At 44.9% G+C, this 25,344-nt stretch overlaps 1 protein-coding gene across 1 annotated transcript in view; it reads right to left on the reverse strand.

Moving 5' to 3' along the window:
• LOC141575217 (uncharacterized) overlaps positions 1 to 25,344 on the reverse strand; it is a 93,790-nt gene that overhangs the window by 39,301 nt on the left and 29,145 nt on the right. The window contains exons 4-6 of the mRNA XM_074353968.1: positions 22,269 to 23,043; positions 17,628 to 18,198; positions 16,076 to 16,245 (exon numbers count right to left, since the gene is read on the reverse strand). Of these exons, the coding sequence (XP_074210069.1) occupies positions 18,185 to 18,198; positions 22,269 to 23,043 (789 nt within the window). The 3' untranslated portion in view covers positions 16,076 to 16,245; positions 17,628 to 18,184. The remainder of the gene's footprint in view (positions 1 to 16,075; positions 16,246 to 17,627; positions 18,199 to 22,268; positions 23,044 to 25,344) is intronic.

Genomic DNA, 25,344 nt, shown 5'->3' on the forward strand with positions numbered 1-25,344 from the left:
TCTGGGTCTTTTCCTGCCAGCTTCAGACACTCTAGCAGGATCTAGACCCATCCCTGAATAACGATCCCACAGAACCACCCAGACTCTTAACTCCTGGCGCTTGAAACTTAATTTTAGCTCTACACAACTTAACAAAGAAAAGTTTCAGAAATAGAAGATATTACATTCTTTTATATCTCATCATATGAACTAATTTTTCTGATTGCTCTAAGCTGCTTCTAATTGGTAAATCACCTAATTCTGCAGGTGAATTCAGTACTTTCCTTTGGGCACAACTTGCCAGTTTGGGCTCGCTGAATTCTATTGGTCAAATACTGATACACTTAATTGATTTCATTGTTCATCAGTTTCAGCCTGGAGGAGAGGGAGTGTCACTCTGTTCCTCAGCCCACCCTCAACCCTTTTCTCATCAGCAACTCAGGCCTCCTGAAAATAAAACAAAGAATTTGTTTCCCTTCTACGCTTTCCACAAACCCAACAGGAAACATCAGCCTAGAGAATGAATTCAACACAAATGTTAAAACAAAAATCTATAAAACCTGAAGCAACTCCATCTCCGAATCATGATACACAATGACATGAAAGTAAGTGTGTCAAGCACAAAACATGCGTGAGCCTGACCACCTGATTTCTATTCTTCAAAGGAAGGAAGGTTTTCATATTTTTTATTATCACTCTTTCTCATTGCTTCTGATTAAGCCAAAAATTAGTTTATGAAATAATTAAGCATGCAATAACAGATTTTTGTTGTATCAATTATAGAAGGCATTCAGAGGGGATAGGAAAACCCACCTTTGTAAAAAATGTAAAATTTCTTCCCCTGTTAAGAACACGTATACAAAATGCAACAGAGAATTCAAATTCTTGAGGAGAGGAGCAAAAGCCACAGAATCAAAGCAAAGTCATTACTATGAGTCAATTCAAAATTCACTAGACATGCATGCTCAAAGCATTCAAAGAATTTTAAAGGCACACTGCAAACCATTCACTTAATGATCTGCAGGCTAGAGGAAGAATTTCCCTCTTTAACAGACAACAGAAATCAAAAGGGTGCCCCTCCAAACAAAGACGAAAGATCAATCAGGTTTTTAACAGTTCTGATAAATCAGCATGTTCTAAAGAACAAAATTCAGAAATTTTAAACATTCATTCAAACCACAATGAAACAAGCACATAAAAAAAAAAAAGAAAAAAACCCCAAAGTAACTAAGCACATTGATCATGCACTTGGATCAATGAGAAAGTCTTTTACCCTTCGAAGAAAGAACAGGCTATAGCCTTTTACTTGAAAATTAACACTACTTTAAAGATAACTCCTAAAACGGATTTCATCATTCATGTTGCCTTGAAAATTCTGAGGCACTTGTATCTGATCAGAAAAGCAATTCTGAGTAATATTATGTTACAATTCAGTGCCAGTTAGAAGAAAAAAGAAAAGCTACTGTTTCTCAAATCCTGCACAAAGTGTGAAGAGCCACCCTGACTCTTTCCCCTCCTGTTTTCAAACCTGATGCTCCCCAACCCTTCTGAAATAAGTGTGAGAACCTCGTATTCCCACCAATATGTCAAATGACTAAAGAATATCAATTTACTTGTGTAAATATATGCCTACATCTTGAACTGGAGGAGGAAGGTATCAGAGGGCTACATGGAACTTATTTCTACCTTCCTGAAATCACACACAAACACGTTCACACAGACACAAACACATACACACTGAATTACTGAGCACTTCACAAGCTTAGGAATTCCAACTTCTAGAAGATAACTTTGCAGTTAGTTTAAAATACAAAACTGTCAAGTTTTGAAAGACTTGATCATCTGCTAAATCATCCAAATATCAACGAGACCCAATTTGCCTTCTCTGTAGAATGTAACTTCCCATGATGTCAAAGCAGACCCTAAGAAGTACTGGATCTAAGACTCGTGTTTATCACTAGCTATGATCGTTTTTAAACAAGTAAACAGATTCAGAAAGGTATGTCCCAACATTTATTCTTATTGAAAAAGCATATGTATTCAATTGTCTATACAGAAAATAGGTCCCATTATTGTGTTTAAGAGTTATTTTGTGTATTGCAATATTTACTTTTAAGTGCAGACAAGGAGGTTGGGTATTACTCAGTTGTAGAGCACCTGCTTAGCATGCACAATGTGCTGGCTTCAATCCCCAGTAATTCCTCCCCCCCAAAAAAAAAGTGCTTATTTAAAAATAAGAAAAAGTTATAAAAAAATGCAGACTAAAACCCACTGCAATGTAGAAGCCAGAACTATAATAAAAAACGTGTTTCTATCAAATACTGACTATATGTCAAACACAGGGACAACCACAAATCACCCCTGACAACCATCACGTGTGGTTCTCAGCAACCCTTCTAAGTAGACACGGATGAGAAGCCCAGCACAGCGGATGAGGAGACGCAGCTCGGAGGAGCCGGGGACGCTGACGGTCCTGCTCCCCGTGGCACGACGTCAGTCCAGGACAAGCGCTGACAGAGCTGCAGTGAGGGGACATGCAGCTGCGTGGAAACTATGGGAGCTGGGAGTCCCAGAAAACACGAAAAATTGTTCAGTGAAAAACCAGCTCAAATATATTACACTGTGCCACATCCTTTAAACAGGGAATATGAATGAGACCTTTTTGATGCCTCCGTGTCCTTTATGCCATCATCAGTTATTTGCCCTCTCAGCGTGACCAGTGATGAACTGGACCCCATATGAAGTGCACTCAGATGGAAGAACTTTTAAAGCTGTTTTATGAAGTTTGTAAGACTCTGTTTATGCCTCACAGAGGCGGTCATCCTTCACTTCTCACCGGTGTGGACGTACCACCTGAAATCACTCCTTTCTGCTTTTTAAAATCCCTTCATCTAATCCAGACTTTTCAACAGCAAAGAATCAGCTCAACCACAGACAGTGAACAGCTTTTCACCAAATGGACTCGAACAGCCCATCGGACTACCTGGAAGCCCTTTGCTTCTATTAAACCCATTTCCAGGTACTTCATCATTTTCTGATTGGTGGACTTGGCCACTGACTGGCCAACTCAGAGAGCTCCCAGGCTCACATCCGGGGGTGGGAGAGGACCCTGCTGTTTGGAGAAATCAGTGAGGAAGGCGGACATCCTCCAGTCAGGTCTGCATGGGTAGAAGTGCGACAATGTGCTCAGAAATTATACCGTTAGCATCCCTGGGCTCCCATGGACTGGTTTCACATTAACCAAACTCATGACACATTGATGCAAGAAAACCAGAAACTTAACTTATTAATGTAACAGAAGAAGTGAAACTATAAACCAGACTGAAATATCAGAGTTCAACCAAGAGTACATTTTCTCCTCCACGGCCCAATCACGGGCAGGCAGTCACATGGCAACCACGGACAGAAGCAGAGCAGGAAGGGTTTCTAGATTAACTCAATGGACTAAATTTCTGTTATACGAACAGATCTACTGCCTAGAAAATAATTAACGCTAATCTCAGTGCACACTTCGTGGACAGTGGCCGAGACATGACAGGGAGCACCTGTGTAACTCTCCTTTCCCTGTCCTTTCTGGGCTAAATGATGCAAAGTGATACAAAGATTCAGGGATGCAGATACCTCTAAACACCCAAAGCCCATCCCTGGGAGCCTCAAAACTAGACAGCCAGGGTTTAAATACCAGCTCTGCCACTTACTAGTTCTGTGATTTCGGCCAACTTACTTACCCTCTCCGTGCCGAAATTTCCACACTGTAAAACTGGGATAACAATCAAACCTTCCTTACTCGCTTGTTGAGAAGATTGAAGGATTCATTTCTGTAAAACTCTCAGAAAAGAATGTAGCACATTTTTGGTGTTCAACAAATGTCAACTTAATATAAAAGTGATTTACAAGTCTCCCTTCTAATAATATTTTGTGTTTCCTGGCTAGTATAATTCCCAAAGAATATCCTTATTGATCCTTTTATAAACTCTTGGGGAGCACCCTCCCATTCCATCCCACCACCTGTTTAAACTAGGGAGGGGATGCCTCCTCCCCACTCCTCTGGGCCATGGAGAGTGCTTCTCCCTTCATACCCGTGGCCCCTGGCTCACAGCTAGCCCTCGTCACACTAACAGGGTGATGTGTGAGTTCCGGGAGACAAGCAGGGAACGTGAAACCCTACCTTTCCCTCCAGTGTTGGTCACCATTGGGAAGCACCTGGGATGCTCAGCTCCATGTCAGGACAGCCCTGTGCATGAAGGGGCAGGTCCTCTCAAGGGAAGGCTCGCTGTGGCCCAAAGCTACCTGGGACAGGGTGAGTCTCTAATTCTGGGACACAGTATCATGACATGAATTTTCCCACAGCCCTGAAGTTCATGGAGAACGTGGCTTCATCAGTAACAAAGAAGACATTTATCACCTGCCTACTCTTTTGTGTCATCTCTCAGTTGGCTGCTGGAGACAACATGTATATAAGTATTGGATCCCCTTAGGCCCCAACATATATGAAGTAACAAAAAATTCTGTGGCTTAACGTTGGTTCAGGGCGACTGTGTAACAGTTCTGACTCTGCTGATGCTTAATTATGGGTATACGAACTATGGAACCTCCTCAAATATCTTTCATCATAAAACCAGCTTTTCTTGTTTTCCTGTTTCTTAGTAATTGCCAAAGACTATAAAATGATGGCTTCACACCAAACAGCAGCTAAAGATTATGAGCCCTCTTGACATACCCACTGTGGTAAACACTTTACATAATTTCTAATTCTCACAATTCTACAAAGCAGATACAAACGTCCCAATCTCACAGACGAGGGAAAAACACAGAACGAACTGACTCAGGCTCACGTGGCTCAGTGGCAGTGCGTGCAAGCAAACCCAAGTCAAAACACTACACCCCTTCGTATATGTACCAAATCTCCTACCACCAATTAACACACAGCGGCAGGGTCAATACTCAGGGAACTCAGTACACTTTTCAGCTTTCAGGTGCTCCAGAGGCCGCTACTAGCTGTTTTATAAATTCCCGGCTCACTGGTTTCTAACACTGGAAGAAAAGTCCGATTTTGCCATTGTTTACACAGCAAGTCTGAGATGTTCACAGCGAGATGACAGAATAAAACTAAAATATAAGCAGAACAATTTTTCCAGGTAGACAGACATAATGGACATTGTGCTATTCTGAAGCATCAAGCAAAGAAATCAAAACAAAATAACGTTGTTTAAGCCTTCTTTAACAAACAGGAAAATTAAGACGGTAAGAATGTGCAACAAGCGCCACCAATGGCTAAAAAGACCTTCCAGGTTGCCAGGAAGCATGCAACACAAAAATTGCCTGTAGGATCATAAACGAGAATCAGATAACTAAAAGCTTCTGTAGCACATACTGCACTTTGCTTCTGGGGAAGGGAGGGGTACTCAGTATTTAATCTGATATTGCTAATACTCCTGAATATAAACAAAAGACACAGGCTCATGGAAACTCATCTTAGAAGAGGAAAGAATCCAGTCCAGACACTTCATTTTACAGGAGGGGAGACTGAGACATGGGATCTTTCCTCCTTGCAATCGGCAGCAAATCTCTCCTAGGCCTCATGTCTTGCACTGTAGCAAAAACCAACAGATCTGTACTAGGCCTATATTCATAAAAGTCACGTCTGTATTTTTCCGAAAGTAAGTTATCTAAGTATCTTGCAAAATACTTCTCAAAGAGCCAGGAAATGTAAAAGTTTGTTGAAATACAAAAACATTTATTTACATATTAAAACAGCATGAGATTTATTCTATTAAAAATGTTACATGTCAAATCAATGTTTTGATATTTTAAACCTGTTAAAAGTGCAGAAAAAAAATCAAAATTTTCTTTAATCACAAAAGAGGGAAGATTATTCCCTGAAAATGATAAATGTGGATTTTTCTAAACTTAATGGATCTGGTTAGAATCCAACGAATTTAAATGTCTGAGTGGATGTTTCACGGCAACATGAATTCTGAGTTGTAACAATACACATTCTGTGTAAATAATCTTCAAGATCGTCTGCTTAAGGCAATTTAACTAGTCCCTGTCTCAATAGAATGATACAGATTTCATTAAAACTTCATAGTGCACTAAAATAAATAAATGAATCCTTGTTACTTTAAGCCATATTCATATATATATCATATATATACATATTAAATATGCATCAGTAATAAGCCACCCTCTTTAGAATTCAGAGTTGATCCTTCTAAAATATCTGTCATTGTGACAGCACATTTTTACTAAGCACCTCTTGGGTTCTTTGTATACAAGGCTACTAACTCTCACAGTCAGTCAAGTTAAATGATATTACTTAAATTTCACAAAACAGGAAATGTACTTAAGCCATGAAAACAACGTATATATACATCATCAGGAAAGAAAGGAATAAAGATTTTCTTAAAATATTCGCTGACAATCTTTTCTTCCATATTAAGACTACATAAAACCAATTCAGTCTTTCTAAGTATTTCTGTCAATAATGCCACTAGAGAAAAACAAGTAACATCATCAGCAGTGGTTGGATTTTCAAAGCCCACTTCTCTTTTGCACTATAATTATTTTTAATGTTTTGTTTTTAGTGCTTACAGAGCACTAAAATACATAAAAATTAACTTTTTATGCCACTACCTGAGAATTGAACATTTGTGAAAATGTACAATTTTAATTTATGCCACTCTGTCTCACATTCTCACTGGTGTCTCCCCTTTGAAGGCCTCATCAGGCTGAGATCACTAAAATCGGCCATTTATGGAGTCACAGGAGTTCGGGAAACCACTCAACGGGAGGCTGATTAGAGGAGCAATTAAGAATGCATCCTGTGCAGCCTGGGTTCCAGCACAGAGCTAGCCACTGCCAGCTGCGTGTGATTTGGGACAAGCTGCTCCAACTCTCAATCCCTCAGCTGCAAAAAAGGAGACACTGATACCTACCCTCAAACACCTGCTATGAGATAAAACATGAGGAAAGCATTTTAGCCTTAGGTAAGTGTCCACTCAGAGCGAGTTTGGTCATTATGATGATGAGGATGTCTGTTAATAAATTGAGCTAAACCAAAAAGGAGAAATTACCTTAAAGGAGAAACATTTTAAGCCAATGAGCATTTCCTTTTGAATGGATTGCAGAATATTCTCTTCATTTTTTTAATAAACCAAGATTTGTCCATTAATAATAGATTTACAGGTTCATGGACAAGTCTCCAGGAAAAGAATTAGAGGCCTCTAACCTCTGAATACTAAGAAAGTAAATTTTAAAAAAAATCAGGGGGGAGATTATACCTCATTTGGGAGAGTATGTGCTTAGCATGCATGAGGCCCTCAGTTCAGTCCCCAGTAACTCCATTTAAAAACTTTTTTTTTTAAGAAATGGAGAATTAAAGCAAAAAGATGGAGGAATACAGAATTTTTTTAGAGACTCATCTCAGATTTAAGATGGGGAAAAAACCATCCATTTCTCAGAGGAAATCTTGAGAACTATGTAAACTGAATCTGAGATGTCTAGTCTTCAAACATTATTCATGAATTCATATTACCAAGTCTTAAAAATACCTGATAACCCACAGTTGTGATACTGATCATAACAGCTGCCAACACGGATCTAGCTCTGGATAGGAATGCTCTGTTCTGACATTTCTGCCCCTGAGGCCTCACCAGGCTGAGAGCACTAAATTCGGTCATTCATGAGCATCTCGTGTAAGTCCTCCTTTGTGCTCCTCACTCTCCCCTCACCAGCCCCTCTGAGGGAAACACTGTTATCATCTTCTCCACCCGCAGATAAGGCCACTGAGGCAGAGACTAAACCCTTTGCAGTTCATATTGGCATTAAAGGACGTCTGTATTTCTGCTGTTTTGCTTTTGACAAAGTAATCTGAGATATCAATTCAAGGGAGACAGTTAAATAATCAAGTCTGTCAGGTCTTCACCTCAAAGAGCAGATACTATAAATTCCTGATGTAGGATGAGGCTGCCGCCACAAACTGACTCAGCTTGAAATTAATATCTAAGATGAAGCAGCGGATACACGTAAATATTCACGATTGTCAACTCCACTCACGGGTCTGGGCCCTTCACTGCCTGAACGGGGGTGAAAACTCCACCCATGTCAGGGAGGGAAGCGCGGCTTTTCCAGGTCTCCCCAAGGCTTCACGGGCTATTTCCCCCCACAGACTGTCCTCAACAATTAAAAATCTCTCAAGATTTTTACACCATGCAAAACTGAAATACATTTCTGCAGATGGAGCACTTTCTCAGTCTTAAACCTATTTTGCCTACACTCAGCAGGGGGGGAAGAAACAAGACTCTGCAAAGTCTCTGAGTCTCACCACTCACACTAGTAGAAAGGCCACAGCACAAGATGACTCTTCACAGTGCAGGTTGAGAAGAAAATAAAGCTGCCCCCAACCACAGGCACTCCCAGAGACAGAGCTCAGCAGTCTTCTGCACACTCACGGTTGTGCAGCTCTCATCACCATCTATTTCCAGAACACTTCATCACCCCAAAAGAATCCCCCTGTCACTAGCAGTCACTCCCTAACCCCCCTCCAACTAGCCCTTTGCAACCATCACCTGCTCTCTGCCTCTACATGTGCCTATTCTGGGCATTTCAGATCACTGAAGTCAACAATATGTGGCCGTTTGTGTCTGCTTCCTTTCACTTAACATGCTGTAGTCAAGGCTCGTCCATGTTGAAGTGGTATCAGCATCTCTCTTTTTTTTTGAAAACGTTAAAGTTTATTAAAGGGTTGTAAGTAATATCAAAAAGAGTAGAGTGGAGCATAAGTGATTGTGTTTCAAAGGGAAAAGAACGGGTTGAGAAGTCAGAATGGACTTCCCAGAACAGGGGGCCTTTTTCATTTTCCTCTCTTTTTCTTTATTCACTCTTACGTCTGAATAATGTTTCACTAAATGGAGATTCTACATTCTGTTCATCCATTCAGCAGCTATGTATGGACGAGGTCCAGAAGGATGAGTGTAAGAGGCGACTTGCATGGATGGCATTTAAGCAAAGGGCAAGATGTGCTTTCAAAAAAACAGCCAACAAACAGAGGCGCAAGGAAATTCAGTGCGTTTCTGAGCAAAGTGCATGCTTGCTTTGGCAGGACAACCATGCAGGGCTGGGGCGGATATTGGCAGGAATCACGGCCCGGGAGTCACCTGAGAATACTCCCCACTGCACGCAGCTCAGCCAATTCTCCTCCCTCATCCTGTATTGTTAGAGCCGTGTTTCTAGGTTTCTCTTATTTCAAGTAATAGCACTTTAACTACATATCTGATCATCTGCATCAGACCACTTTAACTCCAAGGCACAGAAAATTATTCACTAACCGGAGCAGCTCCAGGACATAACGGTGATGGATTAGGGAGTCCTGCAGCATCCCAGCCTGCATGCACAAACCCCACATGTGCCCTGGTGATGTCTGGAAAATTAAACGCATGGAAATATCTCACTGCTGGTACACGACATCTGCCCTCAAATTGCCCCAAAATCATGCTGGCAAAACACTACTCAGCCCTCTCACTACAAAAAAAAAAAAAAAAAAATGCTAAGAAGGTAAATTTAGGCTCTTCCATTGAAAACCATCAACCATCAATGCCAGTATCTGAGCTGGAATGCTCCTGACTTCTAAAACCACTGCGCCGTTACTTTTCAAATGTGGAAGTCATATATGTATTCCACGTAGATGATATTACAGTAGGATTTTTCTTTTCAAAATTTCCAGTTGCAACATTAGCACAAGAAAGTTTATGTTTCAGCTTTAAAAAAAAATCAATTATTTTCCACTTTCTTAATTTTGAACCTATTATTATTTTATAAATGGAGCTATGCTGCATAATGTAAACCAACTGTTTGATTTCTGCAAACAAGACCTTTATGAACTCACTATTTCAGAGCAAACTTTAATGATGTTTTGAGAGGTGGGGCCTGGGGTGCTCACTAACAGCTCTTTAAATACTGACAAGGATGTGCTATTAAGTAATGCAAAGGCTCTAACTCCACATTAGCTCAGAAACCAAAGAAACTACACCAAAGCCATACTTTATCATTTTTAAATTTAGCTATTCTTTTGAATATTAAATTTCTTAAAAGATATGATTTTTTTTGAGAAAGACAGCAGCTGTATTAAATTTCCTCTCACCAAGAAAGTAATTTTTATCAAGAATAAATACCCCATGGAAATCGAAATTACTGGACTTTTCTAGCTAAGTGAACATGCAGATCTGAACTGAAATCTAAATCCTATCAGATCTCACTCAAACGAGCTCAACAAAGTCCTGGGCTACCCTGGAACTTAGCTCTTCTGTTCCAAATGTTGGCTGAGCTAAGATCATCACACAAGGCAGGGAAGGAGAGAAGAGGAAAGTCCACCTGGCAGCCTCCATCTCTTCTTCCAGCCAAAAGTCGCCTCTTGGGCGACCCCGATAACAAGCCCTCCCCATAAGGAAATCCGGCATCCACATTGCCCCTGCCTTCCCCAAGCAGCCCTGACGCCCCTCTCCCAGCCTGTGAATGGTCTTCCAGTTGCACCCCAGTTGGTGGCACCCTCCCCCTCTTCCCCGCTAAACACACACACACACACACAAAGCAACGGCAGCCTTCCCAAATCACAAAGTTGATTACATCACCCCACTTCAAACCCTTCAGAGGCTCCCTGGTGGAATTCTAGCCCCTCCCCAGACACTGCTCACCCAGCCTCACCCCAGTTCCCATGTCCCCAGTGACCTCAGGGACCCCCTGTCCTGCTCCTACTTCCCACTTGCCTCCAGGCTCATTTTGATTGTTTCCCAAGGAAGACTACCCTCCCTCCAACCTCCGCAACTTGTTCCTCTATTCCTAGAACATTCTAGGGTTAGTCAACTTCTGACACTGCTAAGCTCACAAGAAGCAAACACATTTTGCGTACTAATGTGGGTCCACCCTCTCTCCCCTAGACACACAGAAGTGCGCGTGTTATGAATAAATGAATGACGGGGTGGGTCTCAAAGGGACAGACAGACCTGCTCTCGCCCGTCCCGACCCTTATGTCTGTAGAATATCAGAAGCAAAACCAGAAGTACCTTTCCTGAGGGTCACTTCCTGCTGACACCCTTCACTGCCTTCAGTGTCTGTTCAAGTAAAATCCAACGTCTTCCAAAGCCCTTCACCCCAGGCTCTCTCCAGGGTCCTCCCCAGCAGGGGAACACTCCACCCTGGACCACACAGGGCACTCTCCCCAGGTCCCTACCCCACAAGCCTCCAGGTCTCTGCCCGGGCTGCACCTGCCACCTGAGCCACACTCTTGACTCCTTCTCCTGGCTGACCCTTACTCTGTCCTCACGATTGAATGTAGAGCCCATTTCTTCCAGGAAGTCCTCTCTGATAATGTCCTTTAGATCTTGGCAGGGCTCCATCTATAGCAACAGTACATGGTGACCAACTGGGTGTTTGCCCACTCCTTTGAAACCACGAACTCTTGGGGGCCACGTGGGAAGGAGTGAGAGATTACAAGAGGGGTGGGGGAAGCAAAAAGCAAAAATCACAGCCCAAGTCCCAAATTCAAGGATTTTTTCTCAGAAAAAAGTATAAACTATTTCACGCGTGTGCAATTTGGCTACTATTTTTGTGGCTTGTGGACAGCAAGAGCTTGGTGTTCTAGTCCAAAACCCAGATTACATGCAAAGAAATGTATATATTCATATCCAAAGGAAACCAGAGCTGCTCAACAACAGTTTGCAGATAGAATAGAAAGGAACTTTGATAAAGGCAACCTCTCTCTCCCTCTTCTTTCTTTTCTGGCATCATATAATTTTAGAAGTATTTGCGTGACTAAGAGATGGCTACAGCCCGTGATTCTGCACTGGAGTGTTTGGGGCTGAGGAAGACAAGATTACATTCACTGCGTAAATGCAATCACACCAACACACTGATAGGTGCCGTGGTGGTGGAGCTGATGTTCCAAAGCAGGCAACCTTACTCTGTAAGAGAACTCTAAATAGAAAGTAAGAAATGCAATGTTCTGTACTCAATTTCATTCGATATATGGGTCATTAACTGATAGAATATCTTCACTAACATAACCCAAAAATAAATTATCAACGTCGATTTTCTTCATCTGACCGTTTTATGCTAACTTTGGATATCAAACCCTCACTCCATATGGAAAGCTCAGGCCTACGCTGCAGAAGTTACATCCCGTGGAAGAAAGCCGATCAAGGGAGAACTGGAGAGTTTCCCTTCAGAAGCTGCTAAGTCTGGTTTTGCACCTGTACGTCATTTGCAACCACGTCATCGTCAAGGAATAAGACCTTACCTCTGTGGGGCGAAAAGCACTGCGGTGCTTCCGAACCATCAAAGAACACTGAGCTTTGTGAAACAGTCCTGAGGCACTTAAATCGTACTTTTTGTGAAAGGTTCCAAAACTGACCCAATTCACCAATCCAGGTACAACAGGGAGGTACCGGAATTAGTAGAGAGAACATGCCCTTGAAGTCTGACAAGGCCCTGCTTGAATCCTGCTACAGCATTTACTAGCCGCTAAATGGACCAATTCTTTAAACCCTCTGAGAAGGCTTCCCAATCCGCAAAAGGGGGCTGCCACTGCCCACCTGGGAGGCATGGATGAGAATGCAACACGCAAGTAGGGCTGCCGACTGGTACCTGACATGGGGCCTGGCTAGCTTCCCTCCACTGCCCTTCTCCCCCTTTAAACTTGCACTGTTCCCCCTGGTAAGGATCAAGCCCCTGGAAAAGACTGCCTGAATCTTCTGTGTATCCCTGGATACATGCATTACCCTTAGGAGGCCAGAAAAACAACTGCCTCCTCCCCAGTCACTATCAATGTTCTTAAGAGTCTGGGTATTTTTAACTCAATTTTTCAGGACTATTCCAGAATTTGCAAGCACCATTCTCCAGCTTGGCTGCCCTCCCAGCGCCCATCCCTTCTCACTTCAGATCCTCTGTCTGATTGCCTTCTGTTCACTGGAAAGCGAGTCCAGTAGGGTGGCGACTCCCAAGGACTCCCTCCCTCCCTCACAGGTGAGTGTGACTACTTTCTCCCCACTCCAACTCCAGCTTCTTAGAAGTCTACCCTCCCGGACCCTGAAGACTCTGCATCTTCCCAAGACACACACGTGGCCATGACCCTCCTTTCAGATTTCTTCCAGGCTGGCCCTGCCCAACCCCCGGCCCCTTAAGGATAAATGGCATTAGTCTGAAAATCACAAACGCCGCAGAATGACACACCAAAGCTGCATGGTCTGGGCTTTCCTCCAACCCAGGCACAGCCCTGCCCCCCCTCAGCCTCAGTCTGCAGCACTCAAGATGATCTAATTCACATGCGCGGCTGTGAACACCAGCTAAGAATGACGAAGCCCAACGTGTATCTCTAGTCCGGCTCCTTCAACTGAGCCCCAGGGCCATAGACCCGAGTGCCTCTTTGAAGTCCTAACTTGGATGAAAAATGGCATCTTAAAAATGACTCATGTCCGCCATTTACTCTGGAATTCGATTCCTGGCAGGTACCTCCCAGACACCCCATTTTAGTAACAGCCCCAGCACCCGCCTATGTGTTTGAGGTCACATTCAATTTCCACTGTTCCATCCCTCGAGCCCTGCCCTGGAATCAGTCCTGTTATATCCGTCGCTAAGCCCATCTCAAGTCTCGTTCTGCAGGGACCATGGCCGGAACCCCACAAGCTCACAGCATGGTGCACTGATTCACAGTCCTTCAAAGGGTGCTCCCTGGAGGGGGAGGCACCTCCTGCCGCCGGTCACCTCAGAAGGCACTGGATTCTCACAAAGGAGGCCCTGGAGAAGGGACTCAAGGTTCTCCCGTGGTCTGAGTTTTGAAGGGCCCGAGGTGTGGGAGAGCTCCTAATTAGCAGACACAATTGCCAGTAAGCAGATGAGGATGGAGGAACCCAGGCAATGCTGTTCTCACTCTGACCCCTGGGCTCTCGGGAGCCATGGGAAAGGCCTGTGTCCAGGGCATAGCCCGGCCATCACAGATCCCAGCCTGCATTTGCCAACCCAGACAGACTAGACTCCTTCTACTTGCGACATTTACTTCTGATCTGTTCCCCACCCACGATGTGATGGACTCATTCAGATATTCTGGCCTATCTCAAGCAAGACAAATTCAGTGAAAAATGAAGTGTCCACATTTGGACCAGAGCATGAAAGGAGAAACAAGGCCTCATGGTCAGCATGATGGTGGTGGCCAAACACTTCCACCGGGTGAGATGAACCATGGTGGGGGTGAGAATCCAAGGTCCTAGGTCGGTCAAAGCATCTTCCTTCACAGTTGTCTGGGGTGGTGGAGACTCACTACCGCAAACCAACGACAAGGCCGTCAGTGGTTGACGTGAACTGCAACAGACACGGAGTCAGCTATTTACTGCCAACATGGGTTAAAAGTAAAGGCCGGTGCAGGGAGGCCTGCACGGCTGCTGAGGCAAACCACAGACCCGGCTCTGAATGCCCACTGGCTGGAGCAGAGAGGAAGCTACGGTCCCCTTTAGCAGTCCCTATTTCCAACAGATCCAGGTGAGCCAGCTACTTGGGAGAAGGACATGTTGTCCTGATACTCAGAAAAACCAGCCTCGTAAAGGGAACAAAAGAGTGGCATGGATTTTAGACCCACTTCTGCCCCTTTATGAAGGCAAAGTAAAGTAAATGGCACGGGAAGTAAAATGCAAAAAAAAAAAATTAAATAACAAAACGGTGACTGCTTCCTCCAACAGCTGCTCACCCCCAAGCCTGCCACTTTCTCGCCAGTGACCGCTGGCCAGGCAGCGCCGTCACGCACGTCACACAGTGACAGCCAGGAACTGAGTGCCAAGCAAGTTTCTGTAAAAGCAGGAATCGAGCAAGATGCTGCAGAATTTGACTTTACAAGTTTAAATACTCCATGAAAAACATCCCTCAGCAGCCGCCTAAATGAATTCACATCTCACTTCTTCAAAACAATCAAACAAATTTAATAAGGGCACATTTGTCACCAAATATAAGGAGGACCAAACTGGTTCCTTAAAGCAAGGATTTTAAGAGGTATCAAACCCCAGCGGGTGATGTGCTAAAAAAAATTAGAAAATAAAAAGATGACAAGGATAATACATGGATCAAGGCGGCTGTTAAGTTTTTGCTTTTTAAAGCGATGGAGACAGCACGGAGGGCGATCTAGCTATTTCCAATGCAGGGTGTGCACAGCCCACATTTTCAGACGCAACAGCATGCTCACAGGGCAGTACAAGAGAAAAAGGAATAAAGAAAAAGGAAAAGAGGAACAAGAGAAAATTAGAAACACACAAGAACAAAAATGACTTTGACAGCACATACAAGAATTTACGTGAGTGTGTGAGGCCAGGGACACGGGGATGGTGAGACCCACCCTCACCTCCTGCACCAAGGAAGGCAGGGGCCTGAGGGGAGCGGCACTGCCGGGGGACACCAACGTGGTCAGCGCCCCTAACCAAAACTCCACATACATGGGTCTAGGCAGGTCTTAAGCTACAAATTGTGGTTCACATTTCAGGCTGGACAGTTTTACGCACTTCCACCAAGAGTAGCAGGAGAGAATTAGGCTCTTTTCCTGCACCAAAGCATTCTTTAAAAAATTAATGTCTGCAGAATAGTAAAAGGAACAATGGAGTAAAAGTGACTGGAGGAGAACGTGCTTGACCCGAGCTCACTGGCCGCGTTATCTCACTGACGTTCAGATGCTGGCTGGGTGCTTTTTGTACCAAAACAGACAGACACACCAATAGGGAGGTTTAATGCGCTGCTATATTTTGATGCCGGGAGCCATGCCTGGTACACGAGGTTCTGGGTAAACAATGGTGACTGTGTCAACCACTATGGGCTAAGCACATATCCAGCTACTCCGCCAAATCCCAAGGGCAGACTTCAAAAGGCAAAAACAAGCAGGCATTCTCTGGTGGGTCCGCAGACTCAGAGCCAAGCAGTTGCTGAGCAAAAATGTCACCAGTGCCTCCTGTGACAAAAGAGGAGGCACTGGCCTGGGGGCTGGGGCAGGGCTCCAGGCTTCCACTGCCCACCCACCAGTCTGTCCAGGGGGAGAACATGGTCCCTGCTTACATTGCACCGATGCACCTACCTTGACTGACACCTGGGGGATCAGCAGGAGGTGACATGTGAGGTGAACGGAGTCAGCCTCGGTGTAGCACGGTGCTGGCAGCTGTGCCCTCAGCTTTGCCCAGGCTCCTAAACCTGACACCTCATCTCCAAGGAGCAGATGGGGAGTGCGAGCATGTAGATCACAGGGCCCTGTGAGGACAAGAACAGATCATGGCCACAACATGCCTTGCCCCTTCCTTAAGCATGTCCGGGAGGAACAGAAAATTCATCCAGAGCCTGCTAGGCACCTCACGCAGGTGGGACTCAGGTCCTCTTGCCTATCACTCACAGGGCTGTTCTGGATATTCTTTTTATCAATTCTCTGGCATCTTCTCCTCCAACTTACCAACAACCAGAAAGTAGAATCTGATCTTAGTTAAGTTCAAGAATCACAGAGCACCGCCTCCACAGCAGGCCCGGCAGAACGTGCCAGGTCCTCTGACCGTCACCAGTGGGACCGCCAAGAGCCCTCTCCAGACTCAAGGCCCGAGGCCGTAGGCCGGGGGTACACAGATTCCCTCACTCTCCCCAGCAAAGGGGGACCACCTCTCGGCAAAGGCATCTCACCCTCTTCTGCCCGAGGGACAGCACAATAGATACACGGGGAAACAGAGCAGAAGTTGGGGGTTTAGGCAGCCCAGAAGAGCTCGTCTGTAATTCCGAGGCAAAGTGGGGCCGTTGACTTAATCACAGGGACAAAGTGAGGATGAACATTTCTCTGCTCTTTCCCATACTCCGTGATATGCCTTTCCCTGCATAAGGAGTTCATTCGGAGGTCCCCGGTGGTGTTTCTGATGTCCTAACATGGCAAGCTGGCTGTCGGGCAGGAAGAGAGGGCCTGAGCCGAACAGGTGCTGAGCCTGGGAGGCATGAGACACTGGCTCCAAGCCAGCTCAACCAGCGCCTCGTTCTGCCTCTCGGGATTCAGCATCTCATCTATAAGCAAAGGGATGAGACTGTCCCAGGAAAGGCTGCCCAACAGAAATGAAATGAGAGCCATGTAAAGAAAGTTTCCCAGTTGCCACATTTAAAACGGTAAACAAAGAAACAAACCAACAAACAAAAAACAAGTACTAGAAGCTGATTTTAAGAACATATCTTACATAATCTACTGTATGTAAAATACTATCATTGTGACATGTAATCAATATAGGAAGTAACAAGATAGTTTATACGCTTTTAGTAGACAAACCTCAGCGTCTCATGTGCATTTGAAATACAGCACATCTCAGCTCAGACCAGCCTCCTCCCCAGTGCTTCTAGCATCAGTGGCTGTGGCTACTCTATTGAACAGCAACTCCAGGGGTCCCACCAGGGTCCTGGCTGAAAAGCAGGAGTAAGTGTCCACACTAACACTAAAAGGATCTCTCTGAAACAAAGGTGGATTCACTTTTAAATGTCTGTAAACTGGCGGGCTGCACCTCCCTCCCCCCTTGGCTACAAGACAGTCCTATTCCGTGCTGATCCCTTTCTGGATGGAGAGAAGAAACCCGGCACACAGCCAGGGTGAACTGGCCTCCAGGTAAACTTACCTGCTGTCTGTGTCCAGTCCCATGAAGTCCTCCTTCTCAAATGGCATGCAGAGGAGTGGGATCTTGTCCCCAGACTTGTCAGGGGCCCCATCCAGCCACTTGAACTTGAGCAATATGAAGAGTGACTCAGTGAAGTCCTCGATCCTCTTCTCCACCACCCTGCAGTCCTCGTAGATTGAAGGCCACGTCGGTGCATGGCTGCTTAGCTACCTCCCCATGCAGCACAAAGACAAAGAGCTGAGAGTCATTAAGCGTGGTGCCATACAACTCCTCTGCACGTGGAGCTTCTCGAAGGCCTTGGCCGAGAGGCAGTCGGTAATGGTGACAAGGTCCATGACATTGCAGAGGGTCTGGAAGACGTTCCATCCATTGTCGGGCGCATAGTGGTGCCTGTTGTGCATACAGAGTGCGCCCTGGGAGCTGCACGGGCTGATCTGGCTCACCAAGGAGATTCGCTTATAGATGCAAAAGAAATTCTCCTCTGAGATGATCCCCACTGGTTTGACCATCACGGGAAGTCTCATAGTCCTCAGCACACTGCACGTAGCCAGGGATGCTCATGTTGCAGGCCCTGCCGAGAGGGGAGAGGAGATCGAGGTAAATATTGTGCTGTGGGCTGCGGGCGCCTCTGGGTTGCGGTGACCTGGTGTGTACCAGCCAGAAGGCAGGGGAAGCCCAAGCAAATCCAGGGGTACAGTTTGTCCTTCAGAGCTTGCACATGGCTACCATAGCTCGGATCACTTTACCCAGCTTTTGGTCTAGGCTTCCTGCCCCTGCAGAGGAGGGTCATTTCTTGTTTTCTGTTTCCAAGCCCCTAGCAAGGCCCTGATGCAAAGTCACTGCTCAAAAATGCTGAATAAAGAAATGAACAAAGGAACTGCTTTCCGCAACCCCCTTCAGCAGAATATAAAGAAAAGGACAACAGTAGGAGCAAAAGATCTGGATTTCAATTCCAATTTATTTGAACCCCTAAGCTCCAGAATAATGGATAAGAAAACTTGCCTTGGGGAGGAGGGTACAGTTCAGTGGTAGAGCACGTGCTTATCATGTACGAGGTCCCAGTACCTCATTTTAATAAATGAAACAAATAAATAAACCTAATTACCCTCCTCAAAAAATACTTTTTAATTCAAAATTCAAAAAACACCTTGCAATTGACACAACATTGTTAACTTGACTGTACTTAAATTAAAAAAAAAATCCTTGCCTTACAAGAATATATCTGGATTACGGAAGTTTGCAAATGTAAAATGCCTAGGGTACCACCTGCATAAAAAGGGGTGAATACAAATTTACTATCACTCCTTTATGAGCTATATTTCCTTTGGGGTGGTTATAACCTCTCAGAGCTAATTTTCTCAGATTTAAAAAAAAGTAAACATTACCTGATTCTCAGTACTACTTAAGAATCAGATAACCCTATGAAAGCATCTGACCCACAATGGTTACTCAATAAATGTTTGTTGAATGAATGAATAAACAAGTAAAATGAATGCTGCTCCCTGCCACAGACCATCATAATGGTACTGCCTGGAAATCCAAAGCCCACGTTCCACCCGTCTCTGCACTAAACATGTGGGTGACCTGGGCAGGCCTGTGTGCTTCTCTAAGCTCCAGTTTAATCGTGAATAGAAATGAGGGCAATAACACAAACCTCAAATTGTTAGTGAGTCAGTAATGAATCGTACCCCAACTTTGCAAGATGGAACCATAAGGAAAACTTGGCAAAGGGTCCACAGGCCCTCTCCATATTATCTCTTACAACTACATGGGAATCTACATTATATCTCAAAATAAAATTTCTACTTTTTTAAAGAGGCTATTGAGGTTAAAAAAGCTCACTGTCTCAAAAAAGTAACACACAGAAAAAATAGGACAATGCCCAGCACATGAGATACACTCAGTTAACTTTCCCACTGAACCCACTGGTCCCTCCAACTTCAGAGCAAGAGGATGGGTCCTCGTGGCAAGAGGCCACTGCACCTGAAGCTAACAAAGCTAATGGTCCCCACTTCCAAGAGCCCCTGTCACCACCCTTGTTCTAATTTTGTATTTGTAATTTTTTTCTTTTTATTAAATAGAAACTCCCAATTGCATAGCCTTCACCTGACTAGACATCATAATGGCAGCCCTTCAAAACCTGACCACAGAGATCATGATGGCAGCCCTTCTTGGTGAAACAATAAAATGAAAAGCCATTTCCACAAGACCTCTGTGTAAATCTACTAGGGAACTTCATCCTGGACTGAGGAAGAGGACTGGGGAGGAAGGGGCAATCTAGGGCATAGAGAACTATGGGCCACCTGTCCCACGATGGACTTTAGACTCAACCCTCACCCTCCAGGAAATTTAAAATACACAGCGACATAGTGCTATGGGCAAGATTTGTTTTTTTAAATCCCTGAATCCCTTTAAGGTCTTGTTTCTAGTGAGACACAGATTATGTGTATAATGTTTCACAAAAGCCTTAAAATATTATCACCCCAACTTGACACATCAAGAAACTGAGGTAGAGAGGTTTATCACATTGTACAAGATTAAAGAGAGGCCACGACAGACACCATATTTAAATTGAAGCCCCTGCTCCAGTGCTCACACTAGAAAGTGTGACATACTGCCCCTTTTCTGCCCTCTCCCTGCAATAAATCTCTGAAGAGTATTTTCTGTGACACCTGGAATCACAATCACATCAATTTTCCACAAAGAGCTATGTCACTCCTTGCAGGACGTAACAAAATCTAAAGTGGGATGGGAGGAGAGATTTGCATTTTCTGTTTCTCAAAGGAAACATGGCTTTAAAAGAAACTAAAAAGCACTTATCTAGTGTAAGCCCTCATTGTGCAGAGAAAGAAACGGAGGGTCAGAAGAGATGAGGAAAGGGCCTTATTAACAAATATTGCCTCAGCGCAGCACCAGGCCAGACCTGGGCACTGCTGGGGGAGGATCTGGGAGGCCCAGGAGAATGAGTGTTAGAAAACCGAAAGAGAAGAAGCATACAAGGCCCCGTCTCTACACCACCATAACATGAAATTCCACCAAATTACCCAGTATGGGGGCAGCCAATAATAAGGTGGGGTAAACAGGTTACAGAAACCTGGAAGTCTCAACCATAGTGGAAATTCCAACATTTACTATGTTTTTCTCCCAGTTCAAGCATCAACTCAGTGGGCACTCTGTACCAGGGACTACACTAGGCATGGAGTTCTCCCAAATACAGATCACTATTACCACGAGTGCAAACCACATAAAGTCCACCAGAAAAAAAGTGCTCACAGATAAGATGGAATTACTGAAACTGAAAGCAGCCAAAGAGCTTATATTACTAGGAAAAACGGTGCTGCTAGAAATGGACTGATGGACATAGAAAGCAAACTGTGCTTAGCAGGCAGGAAAGGGGAGATTAACAGATACACATAAATATAAAATAAATGACAAGGACCTACTATATAGCACAGGGAACTATATTCAATTTCTTGTAATGAGTTCTACTAAAAACAATCTAAAACATATGTATATACATATGCATATGTTTATAACTGAATCTCTGCTGTACACCTGAAACTAACATTGTAAATTGACTACACTTCAATAAAAAATAAATTAAAAAAATAAGTAAAAATAAAAGCAACGCCATAAATAAAAAAAAAAAAGAATACTGTAATCCCCTTAGCTGTAGGTGCTGGAGAATCCTGGTTGCAAGCACCAAGTCCACTGGATCAATCCAGCACTGGCTGTCACTCTTTCTGACCATCAGAGAGTCACTTGGCTTCACTGAGGTTACTTTTCTCTTCTGTGAAAGGCTACAGTAGCAACTAACGATGTATAGAATATCATCATTCACAAGCCCAAACAATTAGTGAGGACTTCCCATGGGCCAGGCTCTGGAGAGATGAAAAGATACGGTCCCAGATATATTCATGGGTAGAAGAAATTTATGCCATAAAGACATTAATTCTTCCTGTTTTGATACACAGATTCATTGCAATTCTGATTAGAATTCCTACCAGATATTTCATGGAATGTAACAAGTTAATTTATGGTCAGGAATAACCAAGAAACTTCTTTAGAAACACCACTGGGGAGGGGTGTGTATGTCACTCATTTCCACTGGTCTTTCTGATGTGATGAAAACGTTCTGGTATAATAATTGTTGCACAACTGTGAATATGCTAAAAGTTGCTGAATTGTACCATTTAAATGGATGGACTTCATGGTGTGTGAACAATATCACAATAAAGCTGTTATATGAAAAAATATTTCTTGACAATTATTTTTTCCTCTATACTACTAGTCTGCCCCACGATTTAAGAAAAACAAAAAACCAAAACAAACCAAACTGTGCCAGGAGCTCTTTAGGGCTGCAATGTCCCTGGGTCTCCAACGCCTCTGGTGGTGCTGTTCCTGTTAACGCACCCTAGCTGGGCTGGGCTAGTTAGGGACTGTAACTATCTTTTTAAAATCGACGGTTACACGTTTCACCCTGGGAGAGGGAAGGAAGGAGGATGTCACAGCCTCATGCCTTCAGCCCATTTTTAACTGAACCAAGCCCTGCTTTCAACACTGTAATCCCTGGCACTATAAAAACACGTGACATCAACAAGCACCGCCATCATAACACCTGAAAGTTTTCAAGGTACTTACGTGGGGCAGAAATACTGAGGGAGGAAACAGAAGCTCGCTCAGCACTGAGGATCCACTTTCCCGACTCCACCAGAAGCTGGGCTTTACAGCCGGAGGCTCTCAGCCCAGGGAGTAGCGCCCACGCCGCTGAGCTTGTCCTCAGGGAGCAGGAAAGGAAGAGCAGGGCAGCCCCGGGGTCGCGGGGCAGGGAAAGCGGAGGGGGGGTGGAAACGCGGGCTGCAGCCCCGCTCGGAGGCCAGCCCCTGCCCCAGCCTCCAGCCCCCGTCTGGGTCCGCAGACCCCGCTCGCCCGGGACACAGCCCTCCCAGGGGCGGGGACGGGCCGGCGGCCGAGGGGAGGCAGCCCGGGAGGAGAGGACTCGCGGGCGGGAGAGGGGAAGGTGTCGCCAGCCGCGGACTGAGGGGAGCCTGGCGGGGTGAGAGGCTGCAGTTGCACACCTGGCCATGGACAGGTGTGGCCGGGGCGCCGGGGTAGGTGGCGCGGGCAGAGGGGTCTGTCCCGAGCAATTCAGCTGAACACAGGCTGACTGGCACCCTGGGGGGCTGTGACATGCCGACCGCCCTCCCGCAGCCGCCTGACCCCATTCCCGGGAGCCCCACACCTTGCACTTCCACAGCCAGAGGCCCCGGCCCCGGGCAGGAGTTAAAGGCCTACCGGTCGACAGAGCTGAGCAGCCTTTGGGGTCGATCCCCGGCTCGGACCTGGAGCTTCCAACCCGCGGTCCAGCTGGCACCGACTGCCCATGCGCAGGAGGGCCAGCGATCCACTCTGGGTTCTGCGAGAGAAGGTGGGGCAGCGAGGGAGGGAGAAGATGGGAGGGGGAGGAGAGGAGGGGAAAAGTGGAGGGAGACAGATGGACAGGAAGAGCAGAGAAAAGGGAGGGATCTGGAGAGGGGAGGGTCGTAGCGGAGATGGAGAGAAAAAGCTTTACCTCTGGGGGCACCCCGAAGGAGGCGGCAGTCCTGCCTCTGTACCATTCTGTAACCCTTCAAGGCCCGCAGCTCATGTCCGATGCTTCTGCAGAACCCCTATGGGTATCACACCCGTTGCCCCCACGAGGAGCTGGGTTTTCTGTTGCTCTGGGAACCAAGCACCCGCAGGTGTTGCCACTCAGAACTACCTTGGGAAGAGTACCTATTCCCCTTTTACACTCTGGGAAAGAGGCAGGCATGATCTCTGCCTTAGTTCCTCTCTCCCAGGTGTTGGGCTGGCGGGGAGCGGGGTGGTACAAGATCAGAGCCCCAGACACAGCAGACTGCCTGAGTGTTGGTGCACAGTCTCCATCCCTCCTGGGTAAACCACACCCCACCCTAGTGGAACCATCAAGGGCTCACAGTAGTTCCCTGGGTGTGGGAGAGCTATCCTCATGTAAAGGAAAAGCCCAGCTGGGCTAACAAGCTAAGTCACAAATCTAAGTTTGATAAGTGTCGGTTTATTGATCTAAATTCCACTGGGCTAACTCGTAAATCTGAAGTTTAGTGTCAGTTTACTGGGCTAACAAGCTAACTCGTAAATCCAACCTCAACAGGTGTCAGTAACGTGATCTATTACAAGTTGATAAGTTCCAGTGTACTGATTCCTTGCTTTTTGTTGTTTGAGCCTTATTGGCTAATACCCCTTACTTGTAATTAACCCTTTAAAACCTCATGTGCATGTCGGAGGTGCTCAGAACTTCGGAGCAGAAGCCCCTCTGAGCCCGCCGGCATAATAAATCTGAGTACTCTAACCCTCCCAGTGGTGCTTGTTTCTTGCTGGCCTGTTGTTTCCATAACACTCAGTTCCAGTGCCCAGCTTGCTAGGTATATAGGAGTGTTACCGAGTCCAAATTCATTCTCTTCAGTGCAGGACAGGCCAATAAGTTGGGAGACCAGGTGTTGGGGCAAGGAATAGCAAGTCTCTGTAGACCTAGATGGCAAACTAATGTCCTGGAAAACCATCTCCCCAAGTCAGAATTCAGGCTCCTTTCCTACGTGCTTGGTTGTTGCAATCTTCCTGGTGTAGGAATTCCTTGTTGTTAGAATCCTTTGTTCTTGCAGCTATCTGCCTGGGTCAAATCTCTGTAAACCTCCAACAAAACAAACGTTATTTTCTATTCTGTAATTTGTTATCTTTTTATGAATGAAAAAGTGTTAAATATCCTTAAAGGTCAGAGCCTTCAGAATAGGCTCTCCTGTATATTTCAGGCTCTAAGCAACATTGTTTTACAAGCAAGATGAAGCCTAGGAGACAGAGCATAGGGTTAAAGTCAAATGAAAAGATCTAATATGCAGTCAGATTTGTTCTGTTCTATTACCCGGGCAGAAGCCACTTGAGGATTTAAATCCCTTTAAGTTAAAAATAACTAAAACTTTAAAGGAATTTACATACATAGTTGGGAATGTGCATACCATATCTGGAAAAGCATCCAAAGGATAGTAAACAGTGGCATCTCCAGGGAGGGCTGGAAGAACAGAGGATGAGGGTAAACTTCTTTCACTTGTGTATTTTTGTGCTCTGTTTGAATTTTTTTAACCATTTGCATGTATTTCTTTTTCAGTTAAAAGAATGTGTAATGGAGCAAAGGAGTAATTAGCTCAGCAAATACAGCAGCCATGGAATCACTGAGTCAATCACTTTTGACTTAAGCCAGGAAGCATTTATTGACTCTCTCCAATGTGCCCAGTGCTTTTTTAAGACTTCTTTTATTATTATTATTTATTATTATTATTACTATTATTATTATTATTATTGTTATTTTTATTTTATGAAATAATAAAAAGGTATCCCCCATGCCTGCCCATGGCTGGTGGAAAACCAACTGAGTTTTTATTGAGTTGTTTTCCAAGGAGTAGAGATGAGTTATAAACTGAACACATCTTCAGGTCAAAACAGGTGGAGTGGTTTTACAGCACGCCAGACAGCTATGAAGGGTTTTCAATAAAGGTGCCAGAGGCTGAGAGAGAAAGCCTCCAGGGCCCTACAAAAAGCTGCCCAAACTGCCTTCTCCATGGCACTACTGAAATAGGAAAGAACAAATCTGACTCCATATTTGATCTGTTCCTTTGACTTTAAGAAAACCACGTTAATACGCTCCGGT

The sequence above is a fragment of the Camelus bactrianus genome, chromosome 27 (genome assembly GCF_048773025.1).
Source record: "Camelus bactrianus isolate YW-2024 breed Bactrian camel chromosome 27, ASM4877302v1, whole genome shotgun sequence".
NCBI lineage: Eukaryota > Metazoa > Chordata > Mammalia > Artiodactyla > Camelidae > Camelus > Camelus bactrianus.